Source organism: Mus caroli, chromosome 16, assembly GCF_900094665.2.
Source record: "Mus caroli chromosome 16, CAROLI_EIJ_v1.1, whole genome shotgun sequence".
Taxonomy (NCBI): Eukaryota; Metazoa; Chordata; class Mammalia; order Rodentia; family Muridae; genus Mus; species Mus caroli.
In genome coordinates, this window is record NC_034585.1 from 54,005,471 (window position 1) to 54,020,970 (window position 15,500).

At 39.3% G+C, this 15,500-nt stretch overlaps 1 protein-coding gene across 1 annotated transcript in view; it reads right to left on the reverse strand.

The window, feature by feature from the left end:
* Positions 1-15,500, reverse strand: part of Col8a1 (collagen type VIII alpha 1 chain) — a 125,242-nt gene that overhangs the window by 4,630 nt on the left and 105,112 nt on the right. The window contains exon 3 of the mRNA XM_021185178.2: positions 973-1,303. Within this exon, the coding sequence (XP_021040837.1) occupies positions 973-1,300 (328 nt within the window). The 5' untranslated portion in view covers positions 1,301-1,303. The remainder of the gene's footprint in view (positions 1-972; positions 1,304-15,500) is intronic.

Sequence of the window (15,500 nt, forward strand, 5' to 3'; positions counted from 1 at the left end):
CCCCCCCCCCCCCCCCCCCCCCGCCCAGATGCCGTGCTTCTGAGAACTCCAGATAAGCAAGCTGAGTCTATGGGAAAGTAGTTCACAGTAATAGGTACTTTGTAGCTGTAATAGACCCAACACACATTCCTAGAAAGTAACGGAGAGGTTTTTCTGTGCCCTTTAGCTTCCTGATGGTTTGGTGCCTGACTTGAGTACTTTGGACCAGTGCTGAACACTTTTAACTGAATCACCTAGTTTGTGAAATGTTTCGTCGTATTTTTCTTTTATATAAGTTCCTGAAGACATTGTTTCTTAGCATGGAAGACTGACTTGTCACCTTTCTTTAACCCCTGTATCTTGCTCCTTCTGCTCCATCAACTTCCTGCATCTGGCTCAGAGTTCACACCACAGATAGCTGATAAATTAATAATATACATAAGGATAGACTGTGGATAAATATGCACTGATCTTTTGCTACTTAAAATAATAAAGCCAAAAATAGATTATAATTATACTTTTTATGATGCTGAGGATCAAACCCTGAATTAATTTTTATTTTTAGATTAAAATATAATTACATCATGGCTTCCTTTTTATCTCCTCCCTCCAGTTCTTTCCATGTGCATCCAACTTCTCACAGATGCATGGCTTCTTTTTCTCTTTAATTATGGTTGCATATATATATATATTTACATATATATACACATAAATATATGTATGCATAAACCTATAAGTAAAACCCATTGAGTCAATTTAGTGTTGCTTGCATGTATATAATTTCAGGGCTGAACACTTGAAATTGGATAACCTGGCCTGAAAGTCTTTTCCTTGTATCTTTAAGTTTGAACCTTGAAAAAAAATGGCATTTGATTCACAGCAATAACAATTTTTTTTTTTTTTAAAAAAAGTGTCTATATAGTTTTCTCCTCAATGCCTACAGTTTAGAAATCTGGAGAGCTGCTATTTTGAAACTCTTCAATATGATGTTACCTTTGCCTTTTTTGGGCACCACTTCCTTGCCCATTCTTGGCACAGGTGGGATTTCCTTCATATATTGGGGTAGGTGTGGGTACTCTTTGCCATACTGCATGTGGGGCATCTCCTTGCCCATGGAAAGGCCATCTTTGCCCAAAGGCATGTGAGGTACTTGCTGGCCCAAGGGCTGGTACTGTGGAATTTGTGGTGGTATCTGAGGAGGAATTTGAGGTGGCAGAGGCTTGATTCCATAGTAGGCACCGGCCTGAATGAGTCTGACAGAGTTCAGGGAAATGATGAACAGTATTCCCAGCAGCTGTAGAGGCCTGGGTGGCACAGCCATCACCTGTGGAGAAAGGAACACACCAACACAGTGAGCACCTCCAGGCCAAGGGGCTGCTCTCTGTTTAGAGACAGAAGAGTTAGGGAACGTGGAGAAACCCACAGTCTCCACTGTCAGAAAGTCCTTAAAGGGAAGATGCTACCTGCATGACACTATTACTGAGGCTATGGAGCACTCACAAAAAGGGATCTATCATGAGTGCACTCTGGACGGCCCCACAAGCAGCTGAAAGAGTCAGATGCAGATATTTGCACACAATGGACAGAAGCAGCTGACCCCTGTTGTTGAATTAGGGAAAGGCTGGAAGAAGCTGAGGAGGAGGACCACCCTGTAGGAGGACCAGCAGTCTCAATTAATCTGTACCCCAGAGATCTCTCAAACACTGGACCACCAAACAGACAGCATACACCAGCTGATATGAGGCCCCCAACACACATACAGTAGAGGACTTCCAGGTCTGTGTTCATTTAGAGACGATGCACCTAACCCTCAAGAGACTGGAGGCCCCAGGGAGTTTAGAGGTCAGGTGGGGTGGGAGTGGGGGTGGGGACATCCATGTGGAGACAGGGGGTTGGGTAGGAGGTATGGGATGTGGGACAGTCGGAGGGTGGACTGGGAGGGGAAATAAAATCTGGAGTGTAAAATAAATAAATAAAAGACAAAAGAAAAGAATTATAACAAATGCCAGAAGAGTGGAATCTGTCAAATGAAAGCAATTATTAATTATTGGAATATAATCTAGAGATTGCTAGTTTCTCCAAATACCAATTCTTCAAATTTCCCATAATGTCAGAAAACCTGATTTGTAGCTTGGGATAAAACAATGAAGACACACAGGTAGGTGTGGTGATTCGAACGAGTTTTGTCAACTGAATATCATTGTACTAGATGCTCCTTCCTAGAAGGTCCCCTGGAGGCAGCGAGCAAGCGTCTCCCTTTCTGCATCCTTGCTGGCTGGAATGCTGATATATTGCCCGGAAATGCACCAGGACCCTTGGGCCATTTTATAAAAGCTATGCATTGAGGACTGTAAAGCCCTGGTTGATCATGTAGGAGCTACATCAAAATTTGGAAGAGAGAACTTGAGTTTTATTTCTTTAACTCATTGTTCAATGGGGGCAGTCTTCCAACTGGGTAGCACTTTAAAGTGGAAACAGTTAAAATGTATAGGTTATGACAGGAGATGAGATTGCCCACCTACTAAATGCTTTTCTGGATGCTTAAATTTGTCGTAAATACATATAAATATGAATGTACAATAAGTGTAACAGCAACACCAAAAACTACAGAGAAAGAGCATTTCATTTGATAATGCCAGAAGGTCATAGTAAAAACTACCATCATGATTGTGCACTTTTTCCTACTATTTGAATACTATGAAGTAACTGGTTCAGAATCTGGCTAACTGCACTGAGAGTCCATTAAAGCTTATCTTTGAAGTTTTATGAAGCGAAGGGAGTTTACAAAGTAAATTAATTGCATAAATAAGATACAGGGAGATGACTGTATAGTTCTGACTAGTCACAAGAACAATCTGTTTCTAAGCTATTTAATGGTTCTCTTTGCAAGTCAACAGTTAACTGAATAAATATAAATGGGTTTTATCTGTTTATAAAAATCAGCCGGAGGAGACCTCTGCTTGGTAAGACTCTAGGCTGGAGACCAGTTCAGAAAAATGCAATGTGGGAAAATGGACACCAGAGGGCACGCATGACACACTTGGAAGTCTGGTGCTCCCCGCCTCCACCATCCACTGGCTGAACTCGAACTACCTCTGAGTAACTGCTGTAAACTCACACCTTATTAAAGGACTAATTAAAAATTAGAGAGTGTCACAATGCTGGAGAATGAGACATAGCAAGAGCCTCACAATCTTTAATGCAACTATTTCCTGGAACGCCTCAAAAAGACGTGTGTACAAGCAATTTAAGTTCCCTCCCCATGAGAGCTTTTCTTTATAATCCTGCCTAACTTAATTGTGGATTATAGTATCCTGTTTTTTTTTTTTGTTTTTTGTTTTCTGTTTTCTGTTTTTTTGTTTTAGAAAATCTGTGTTGAATTTGTAATATCCTATTGAAGGGTAACTCCAAAAGTCTGAACAGAATACAAAAGGATTGGTTAATTAAATAGAAAAAGGAAAAAAAAAATTAAAGTGAATTCTTACCAGAAGATTCATTGCTTTCCCGTTTTTCCAAATATACAAATGAATCGGTTTTTTTTCTTCTAGGGAATTAGTGACGTAACATTAGTCATGAAAATGATTTACAAAGCGTTCTCTGTGATACAATCATCATGGTTACAAGGAAGAGTTGTTTATTTCAAGCAAACGAATAATAAATGTGCTGGTGAGAGGGAGCAGTCAGAACGTTGCTCGTTTCTGTCCCTCTAAATGATTAAGTGCTTACTAGAAACCATTGGGAAAGAGCCAGAAAATGAATACTGATTTATTTTTATGAATAGTAACTTATTTCTGGTGTACATGAACATCTATGGTAAAAGTTCAACTGACCTTTCTTTATTAAATTCCTATCAGAAGTCATGCTAGGCCCACCGGAGAATGCAAGGTTGAATATAGCGTGGTCAGTGAGTTCCGGTCTCAGGGAGCTACACTGTTGTACTGGAAATGATACATGTGTGCACCTTTAAGGAGTAGGTAGCAAAAGACAGAGAAAATAACATGTTTTCCCCATCAACTCCTGTTCTTTAAAATCCCTTATTTTTGAAGCAGTAACTTTGCTCATTGCTTCCCCATGTTTTTTGTTTGTTTGTTTGTTTGTTTTCCCGCCCAGAGATAGTTTACAAATATGTAGCACAAGAGAAACTTCTTTAAAACATAAATGCAACATATTAGACACACTCTTGGTCCCCCAGCCCCCCACCAAGACTGGTTCTTTGGCTTTATTTTTTTTCCAGATATGAATAGTTAAACAAGTCCCATCCAGCTCTTCCTCTGTTACAAGTAGGTCTTAGTTTTTTACATCCCTCCTGATTTTAATATCCGATACCTTTAAGGTATTCACCAGTGATCTGAAAGTGTTAATTCATACCAGAAATGCGGTAATACCTACTGACATAGAAGCCAGCTAGGCACTTCATTCGGATGTAATTCTGCCTTTTGAGGTGAACGGATTCCATTATCGAACCTTAAACGTGTGGTACTGTCTTTAGGAATAGACTTAGATGCTTGGCTTTTGCCTTTCCAGCAACACACTTGATGGGCTGTTTAAACTTAAATTGTCTTTAAGCCAGGACACACTTGTGAAATGCTAAAAAAACCAGCGAGGGAACAAGATGCCTAAAAGCCCAGGTGAATCCCAAGGGCTCAGCAGGACCCAGCTTCTCTCACACTACTTCCTTTCACTGGCTTGGCCTTCCTCTCTCTCAAACCACCTCATCCAGTCGGCCTTCTACCATTTCTTTGGCTCTTTGTTTAAGTAAACTTTGCTCAGTTTTAACTTGAAAATTTATGGAGGAATTTACCGCTTGACTTATCCCTACTAATTTCCTTCTGGTCCCTGAGGAGAGGTTTGGTGGTCAACGTGGTATCGTGGTTCTTTCACATCATTCGAAGAATATCAGAAGCGCTACAGAAGGGAAACACCTACCGGGAAGAAGCAGTCTTAGAAGCCCTGCTGAGACACCATGGTAGTAGGTGCCCGCGCCACTCTTCCTTTTCTGAAGAGCACAGTATGCTGTGCGTTTTCTCTGCTATTTTCCTTGTTTTGTAGTTGTTTTATGATTGGTGTGTGTGTGTGCGTGTGTGTTACATGACGATAAGAATATTTAATGGGTGTAGAGATGTAGACAAGGCGTCTCCGCCAGCTGGGTAGACTAGTTATCACTCTCATGCCATATGCCATACGCTCTAGAACTCAAAAAACTTACTTTTGAGTAAGCTCTGCACTTCTCCATACCTAGGCCCTGGGCAGATCCCTCATCTCCGCTAGGCCTCAGTTCTATTACCCATGACGCAGAAAGGACAACCTCTGCCCACTCCTCAGAGCTGTGACATACAATAATATGAATTCTTTGTTAGCTGAAAAGCACCGTTTAGATGTAAGGTATGGAGCACAGCCAAAAAGGCAAATCAAAACCAACTGAGACTTTCAAAAGAAGTCACTAGCCAAAGCAAGAGTGAGAGTAACTGCAATAGTGATAATTGTAAACTGAATAAAGCAAACCAAGGATGGGCATTAAAACACGCTTATTAAATAGAACAACAACAACAACAACAACAAACAACAAAAGACCTGTTGAACTAATGCCGCCATTTATCTTGTCAGAATTGCCAATCCCCATCTCTTTGAAAATCTTCCTGAATGTTTCCTGTAGCTGGACAAGGTTGGAAGGAGATCTCGTTTCCTCCATGTATGATATACACACCAGACTAACATGACACATATTATTTTAGATGCTGTGAGCATACCTTTTGTCTATTTATCCTCACGAAATTTTGGATTGCTATACAAAACGATAATTAGATATTTACCCTTCAGTCTTTGCTCTATATCTAACTTAGTTTTGTGCATACATACACGTCTATGGTCTAGTGGGAACAAGTCCCTCTTATCTGCCAGGCCACTCTTTGTCTTGACATGGGCCTCAAGAGCCTTGGAAAAAAGGAAAACAAGGTAGAATTTCCTATAATTGCTTTTCTATGCGTCTTAAAGAAAATTGTCTCTTGATTGTGCTTTCCAGAGCAATTAATTCATTAGATACCCCTATTTATTGAGCTACAGCTTTAATTTCTTTTGGGTAGAGATCAAAGGATACAATGATTAATTAAAAAAAAAAGATGGAGCCTTACCTTATTGAACTTGCTTTCTAGTATTGACAGCTGATAAACAAGTAGAGATAACTGTGAATATTGGATACAAGTGCCTTAGACAAAGTTAAGTGGGTGTGTCTAATCTACTCAGGTTCTAGCAAATATACATTAGGCCATTGTCATTGGTTCATCAAAGCTCTCACGATGCAGCATCTCAGACTGGGTGTGGTAAACAATGGAGCTCAAAGGTCTGGAGGCTTCAAAGTCCAAGAATAAGAGGCCAGATGATAGGTGTCTGGGGAGGACTGCTTCCTCACTGTTAATCTTCTCTGCCCTCATGTGGGGGGAAAGGGAAGGACCTGTTTTGGCTCTTTCCTTAGGGCACCAATCCAAAGGGCTCTTTGCTCTTGTGACCTAATCCTATCCATACAACTCCCAATGTCACATTGGTGATGAGGATAACAACACAGGAACCAGTTCACAAACTCATAGTGCATAGAGTGGAGGAAAGCCCCCAAGAATGACTTCAAGTGGGAGAAACTGGAAAGGGTGCGAGCTGAAAACATCCATGGGAAGCAAATTATGAGTAAAAATTTGAATATTGAGATTTTTTTAAAAAGACTCATTTATTTTTATATTAACATGTGATTGTTTTCCTGCATGTATGTATATGGACCACATGCTTGTCTGGTGTCCATAGAGACTAGGTTTTCAGAAGCCCTGGGACTAGAGTTATAGATACATATGAGCTGCTGAATGGGTGCTGGGAACCAAAGCTGTAAGAACACATGCTCCTAACCACTGAGCAATCTTTGCTAACTTTAAAATACTCTCTCTTAAGGCACCATGTAGGAGCAGAGGGATGATTCTATTTATTGCAGTATAGTTGTGGGCCTTTTTCACTAATACATTGTTTCAAAAGTATGCCCCTCGTCCTTGCCTATCACCTGCATGTTGACATCTTTATTACATTCATTTTCTCTTTAGGGGATATTATTGTTTTTTAATCTCTCAGATTTCAAACATACTGTATTGTTGTGCTGGGGATAATGAAGCCTAATGAAGCATTTCAGACTGGTAACTAAATAACAGAAATCACTTTCCCACTATTAAGTAGGCATAGACTCCCAAGGTCAGTGCATTGTTGGGGTGTGGCTCTACTAAGCAGACTGTCTTGGTAGTCTTCATTCTATGTCTTCATGTGGTCTTTGTATTGTAGTCACCCTTAATTTAATTTCTTTTTTATCATCTCTCTAAATATAGTCCAAGGTGCCATGGATTAGTATTTTAATACAGATTTTGAGATGGGTGAATCAATTCAGGGCACCTACTTTCTCTGGACCAACACAATTTCTAGTTTATGTTTTAAGCCTTCTGTGCCACCATTATTTAACTTAAAGTTAAACACAATTGTAACCAACTTTCTATTTTTTTCCTCCATTAGCCAATATGACTGAGTTTTTAGAAAAAAACAAAACTGTGATTTTTTGGGAGGGGAGGGAGGGGAGCTGCTGGGAACTATGAACAAATCTTCATAATCAAAGCTCTTGAGTCTGAGACACACTTTCAAAATAGTTTACTAGATCTCAGCCACTCCTTACAATCTTCCCTACAATGGTTGTTAACACAAAGAAAGCACTGACATTTTCCCTTTGGATATTAACAACGATGGGAACAATGATAATGCAATCCATTGTCTTGTTATGTAACTTTGTTATTTTAAAATTTTTAATGAGTAATTTGTAGGGAAGACTTAGTATTTTAAACTCATAGCTAGGTGATGGTGGGGTTTTAATTCCAGCAAGGAGACATAGGCAGGTGGATCTCTGAGTCTGAGGTCAGCTTGGTCTACAGAGTGAGTTCCAGGACGGGCTACAGAGAGAAATCCTGTATTTAAATACCAGTAAATAAGTACAGAAGTTAATTAATAAATAATTAAAATAGGGCATCAATCTCTGAATATAGCAGAATAGCATCAAGATTTATTTTATTGCTTTTTACAAAAGACCAGTAGTAGTATTTGGTTTTGCTCTACTTCTCTGGACTATCTAGTCTCTGGTTCCTGGATACCTAAGCCGTGTCAGGAATGGATTCCATGTTGTGGGGTGACCCTTAAGTGAAATTGTAAATTAGTTGGTTACTGCCACAAGCTTTGTGCCACCACTGCCCTATCATAATTTTCAGGCAGGACAGTATTTTAGATCAAAGGGGTTTGGCCTTCTCTTGAGATCTTTGCTTTCTGTTGGTTTGCCTTGTCTCTGATGTTTTTTGTTTTGTCTTGGTTATAGTTTATTTTGTTATGTTTGGTTGTTATCTCTTAGCAGCCTGTTCCCTTGTAATGAGAGGCCGAAAGGGAGTGGATATGAAAGGGAGGGAGGTGGGAGGAACAGGGACTAGAGGGAGGGGAAACTGTAGTAAGGATGTACCGAATGAGAAAAGAATATATTTTCAATAAAGCGGGTAGGGAACAAAAGGTCATGTGACTACCTTTTTGCCTGCTCCTTGGTTAGCCAGAGATCTGAACTTTGTTGTAACATAAGTATTACAGATATAACTTATTCCATAACTGATATTATCACTCTCAGGATTATGGTCTCATCTTCTCTTCTACTATTAACCAGTTTTGTTACAATTTAGCATAATATTAATGTTCTTTTTATGTAATTTTCAAACATTAAGGTTTTAGGCTTTATTTTAAATCAACTTTGTCATCATGTTACATACAGTTTTGAGTTTCGTTTAACCTGTCATGAGAACTGTATATTAAATATTTTGAGGATTATGGTTTGATGTAGATACAACAAATCTGAATGATGTGATTGGGAAAGACAAAAAAGAAAGCAGATGAGGAAGAGCATTGCTTTTCCAAACCCTGCTCTGGACTGGGGACTGAGCTTCTGAATGGGATGACACCTCGGTTTCCAAGGAAGATAGGACCAACTGTAAGCAATGACGGGGAACATATGTGTCCTTCCAGGGAATTCACATGTAAGTTGTGTGTAGTGTTCTTTCCTACTTGTGGGGGCTCAGTGAACAAGATATTCCCTAGTTGCAGCAGCATGGATGAAAATTAATATGTATTAGTTGTTTATTACAGGATAAATATTGTACCCTGTATATATGTATGTGTATATATATTATAGGTATACATTTAACATATATATGTATATGTGTGTATACATATACACACATATATTCACACATACATACACATACAGGACATATATTGTAAATCACACCCTTTCTCTTTTATACATTGAAATCTGAAAATTAAATCCTTTTGTGGGGATGCATTATCACTGGGGAATCTTTCAATGCTGTGCCCAGATTAGCTCTGAATAAAATTGATCATAAATGAGAAAATTGGAACTGGAGAAGTTATAATAATTTTGATATTGTTAGTAAGTTCATAATTAATTAATTTGTTTGGTCCAGAGGATCGTGTAGTCTAGTCTGGCTTCGAACTTGCTGAGGATGCCTTTGAACTTCTGATCCTACTGTCTTCACCTCCCCCCTCCCTAGTGCTGGTATTACAGGCAAGCATAACCATGCCAGCATCTGTAGAACTGTTAAGCTATTAGATTCTTTCCATTGCTATCTTCCCATCCTGTACTGATACGATGGGTTGCCTTTCTGAAATTCAGAACCGTATATTTGTCCTTGTTATATTTCAAGATAGAAAATTAAAACTCCTGTTGGTTGCTTCTAGGAGCACCATACCCCCATCTTATTTTGTGAGGCACAGGTCTATCAAATGACATCCCCGATGTCCTCCACACAACCAACCTGACTTGTTGATTGAGAGGTTGTACATTATAAAATAGGATCTTGAATTGAGTTTGATTCTCTTTGTTCTTAAGATGAGGTATTCGTGATATCATTCGTGAAGCCACTGGGGATGTGATTATGCTTAACAGAACCCAAATAAAATGACCCCATCAGATCCTGGCCAATCAATCCAATGAATATATTGGGCAAGATAACCCAACAAACATTTCATGATTTTAATTCATCTTTCCTTCTACATATTTCAGAACTGATGAAAACTAAGCTCCAGTTGTGTGCTTCACTTACAACCCCAGATCCTATTATAATTAAGAATCCACCTACAACCAAACATGACCTGTGGGACATATGGGAGTTGAGAAGTCCATTATATTTTGCCACTAAAATGGGCCACACACATAACCCCCCTGAAATGAGTGGCCAGGCAGCGCATTCCAACAGGTCTCTAGAGGAGATGTCACAATACTCTGAGTAACCAATTACAGCACTTCATAGATTTCCTAATATCTAATCGGAATCTCTTCTGCTGGACTTTAAGCTCATTTCCTCTTTCCATTCTCAAAGGAGGTGGGAAACATCTGGAGAATATTTTCTCTTAAAATAATAGCTCACATATTTGAAGCCTGTAATTAGCTCCCTTTGTTTCCCTAACTGGAATATTGTCAGCTGCTAAACAGCTTACAAAACACTTAAGAGAAACCTTGAAAGAGTGCATTCTAAAGTGGAATTTCTCCCTTTCCGCGAATGAAAGTCCTGATTGTCTTCAGAGCACAGAGCCCCGAAGCTGTAGGTCTGACTCAGTCACCCATCCAGTCAGAGCATCACTTCCTTTGCTTGCAGAATGAGGATGGTGGTTAGTAGAATTCAAGGTCTTTTCTAATTCTGATGTTTTCTGGTGAAGAGAATTTATACCCTTCATAGGTAAATGGACTTACAATGGAGATGATTAAGGTTTTTGTTTTGGAAAGTTAAATATATCCTCATTCTTCAGGTTGCTTTTCTATCTCCAGTCTTATAGTTGGGGATAGAATTTATAAAAACCTCTTTATATTTTTTTTTCCTTGAGAGATAAAGCAGTATTGCATGAGATACTGAAGGAAGAACCCAAATAAGAAACAAAGCTCAGCGCATAATGTCTTAAAGGGCATTCAAAGGTCGAATACAAAACTGAAGGTCATTGAAAATTCTCTAAAACATGGCTGTAAAGGCCAGACATGGTATTTAATCCTAGGACTTAGGAGGCAGAAGCAGGCAGAGCTCTGGTGAGGATAATAAACTCACCTTGGTCTAACAGCAACTGTTAAGTCAGGACTCTACAGTGAGACCCTTTCTCAAAATAAAATAAAATAAAATAAAATAAAATAAAATAAAATATAAAATAAAATAGTCTGTGAATTATGTTTTCCTACAATCATGTGACCTTAAAATTCTTGCAAAGTCATTCAGTAAATATTGATTTTGAAGTAGGAGTGGCAAGTGAATGGGCTGGAGACATGGCTCAGCCATTAAGAGTACTTGTTGGTCTTACAGTAGATCCAGGTTTGGATCCCTAAGTGCCCACATAAATACAAGCATTGGCAAAGGCGTCCCATGAAACAGTTCTTGCCAGTCTGTGAGCTCAGGGTAGTTGTGGTGGAAGTGGTCCTCTGTAGATAAATTGAACTAACTTAATAAAGTAAGGTGATAAAAATTAGGCTCCTCTCAAAGCATCTTAGGTCATAAACCCCACAAAGTTAAAATCATGTTCTGCAGAAAGACAGAAACAGACTTGCTTCCTGAATGACCCTCATCTGAATTAGAGCGCTAAGGACTGGGGAGCCCTAGGGTGGACCTGAGGCGTGGGAGCCAGGGCAGGGAGGACTAAAGGTTGAACTTTAGCTCCCCTTTTCTCCTCTGTTGTAAATTTCATCAGAGCCCAGGGATCTCCTAGAGAGGTTGAGGGTTTACAGGAAACTCAGGTGATATAGTGGGGTGTTTCTGACTACTAGAAAAACTGACAAGACTTTTGAAAACTGGGAAATCTGAGCTGTTAAGTACAGTGTTTCAGTCTCCAGTTGGCTTGGGCCCTTCCTGGAATCAGAAGGCAAAGCCCTTCGCAGGCATGTGTGTGCCAGTGACTTCTGAGGACGGACAGACCACACGGAAGTGCTTTCCTCACGCTCCGTTCTGTGTGGCCGGTTGTATATACTCGGTTGGTGTATAGGGAGAAGATCAAGCCAAGTCTTGTGCTGGCATTCTCTTTGAATGAATAAGCTGTTATGTCAGTAGATTATTCACGATGGTATTTTAATAAGAAATTGTGAAACAAATTCCCCAAATCAAGGGTCAAATGTGAGCTTAATCCATTTCTCCTGTATACTAAAATATTTATCAACTGAATCTCTGCATGTGGTGTGAGTGTCTTGTGACTTTTGAGAAGGAATTAGGGGTCATGCTTAGTGCTGGTGTTCCCTTCTAGCTTTTGGGACAGTTGTTTTGAGGAGTTCAATTGTTGACATTTCATTTATTTGAGTCATACAACCGTTAATAACTTGATAATAAAATGAAGTCTCTAGAATTGTTATCGTACATAGGCAGAACATTAAATTGAATCAACCACTCTTAGAAAATAAAACTAATAATTTTCTTTCAAAATTGGTGCCTCCCATCCCTTATACGCCTCCACACACAGAATTAATTCTGATCAGAATACTAGTCTTTCTAAAGTTACAACAGTTAGTCCTGAAAATTTCTGAATTGTAAAAGAATTATAAAAAAAAAATCGAGTTTCTTGGTCAGTGAAAATATGTTTTTTTTTTCCCCCTCTGTTGCATGGTTCCAGAGCAGGAAAAAAAAAAAATCATTCCACATGACTGTTCCCAACAAAGACTTTAAAATTTAAATAATTTAGTCCTCAATCTGGGACTAAGCCTAAAACACCAAATTGTGATAAATTGTCGGCCACAGAAAGGGCAGTCTCTAAAATCCTCCACTTTGTAACCACAGCTCCATCTAGATAATTAGCCTGCGTGGTAACATCCTGCCCTTTGAACACAGGCAGAGCACACAGTGTAACCAAACCACAGCTATCTTGGTATTGCAAGTTCCATTTATTTAAAGGGTGGAATTTATTTTCAGGGAGAGAGATGGATGTGCTGTCTGGGAGGGAAATCATAAGGTTTTTAGTTAATCCAGTGAACATTCTTCAGAGAAAATGGAAGTGGAGAGAGGGCAGAGAGCTACGGAAAGGATGCCAGATTTGAAGGATACATGAGTTATGCAGGCTGGAAGTGTGCAGGGACGTTTTTATAGCAGAAATCATTACGAGGCATAAGCCAGTGTTCAAAAGCATATAGAGGGACACTGTAGAGATGCTTAGTAAGTGTGATTTCCCAGGACAAGACTGTCAACAGGACGCTGGCGCAGATGAAAGACTCCGTTGGTTGCCTTGTCTGTGACCTAATATGCATTCGAAGTCCTTCTTTTACTGAACTATGTAATGAAGGGAATCACTTAGATCAGATAGAAGCCCAGTGCCTGGCGTGGGTAGTGGAGGTGCTGGTCTGTGGTGAATGTGGTGTAATCAGCCCATTCTGAAGTGCCCACCACCTTCCTGTCAGGGGCATGCTCTCTTTATTTGGGCTGCTCTTCCAGTTTGGAGAGGGAAGCCAGAAATCCCATGCTGTGAAACTTCTGAATTTAAAAACGTTGTTCCTTGGGATCTCCCAGACACTGAACCACCAACCAGGCAGCATAACTGATATGAAGCCCCCCCAACACTTATACAGCAGAGGACTGCCGGGTCTGGACTTAGAGAAGATGCACCTAACCTTCGAGAGACTTGGACCCAAGGAGTGGGGGTGGGGGTTAGGGTGGGGGTGGGGGCATTCTCTTGGAGACAGGGTATGGGGTGTGGGGTGTGGGGTGGGGGGAATGTAGGAGGTGGAACAGGCAGAGTGTGGACCATGAGGGGGACTGTAAAAAATGATTATAGAATAAAAAAGAAAAAAGTTGATTTCACTTTAACATTATCTGGTAGAAGATATATAAATATAAAAAATGAAAATATAAAACAGGGGTCAACCCTTTTTTCCTAGATCCTTCTTTTAATTTGCTGAGCAACTCTGTACCTGGTGGTCTCAAACCTCTCTCATTCTAAAATGCTGTTTCTAGTATTTCCTGGGCCACGATATCATTTTCTAAAATTTTAAACCCCTAGCCTTGTATGTATCCTCTGTCAGTGGATTAATTTAATAACCAATTTCACGAAATCCTAACAAAGGTTAAGGTAAATATTATGAGATTACACACACACACACATACATATATATGTGTGTGTATGTTTTCATATGTTACATGTATGTTTATATGTTCATACATATGCATATACACATATGTTTATATATGTATATATGTGTGTTTAGATGTGTATGTACATATAGATGTAGATATATACACACACAGACACAGACAGAGACACACATATATGTAAATATATATACATATATATATATATATATATATATATGAAAATTAAGCAATGGGGTTAGATTGTTGGTAGATTCAGAGAATGAACACGGGAAGGTGCTTAGAATATAGTCCTTAGATCAAGTAAAGGGCTGAGCGCTAAACTAGCTGGCTTTGATTTAAATGAAGAGGAAAAGGGTTAAAAGAAAGAAGTGGTTTGAGAAAGAGAAAGGAAAGGAAGCTGGAGGAGGGGAGGAACTTAAACATGCATTCCACCACATCTTGTTGCAGTCTTATTTGAAGAATATGAATAATAATAGTGTTTTTATTCACTCTGCTACAGAACCCAGAGCTGTATCTTTATTGTTGAAGGAAGTAAGCTTCACAAAAAATGGCTACAAGTTTCTGGTCCACAGAAACCAGTCCACTGTTTCTCCTGGCTGAGTCCCTCTGTGCTTCATAGGGACTTCAGTAGTATAAATGTTGCTGTAGTGAGCTCTTTACTGTTTTTCTTAATTTGAGTTGTGTCTAAAAAATGTACTCCCCATCTTGGTTATTTAAAACGCACACACACGCACACGCACATACACACACTGACTTTTGATTCTGACAAATTCAGTCTGACATAGATTTCTTTCACATACATGCAACTATTTGATAACTTCAAATCTAAAGTACCAGATAATTATGAAGCCTTATTTAGCAAGGAACACTTGCCTAAATGTAAATAATTAATTTACCCTAATCAATACAATTTATAATTAGTTTTGAAAAATAAGTCCTTATTCAAGAGTTCTAGAAGCTAGTAGTTAAGGGGAGGTACACTCAGCATAAGTCCTTCAGGTGGCCATAGGGGTAAGAGGGAGCTTTCTTTTTGTGCAGTATAATTGTGTTTAGTTCGTAGATGAGCATGAAATAGACGCGATGCATCCTTTCAAGTGAATATATGAACGGTCTCATTTTCATCTTGCCCCTTGCCTAACTTAAATGCAAAATTAGACCTCAGGTGATATGCTGGCTGGGCGGGATTGATACAGCCACCAATCCTGGATCAATAGAGTTCATTTATATGCATACTATTTTTAACCTCATGTCCCTGATGTTGTGTCCTGATGTCTACCGCCAGAGTGTAAGAATGGAAAATCCTACATAATAGCCATTTTTCCTTCAAAGTTAATAAAGAGCGCTGCTTTTGATGTT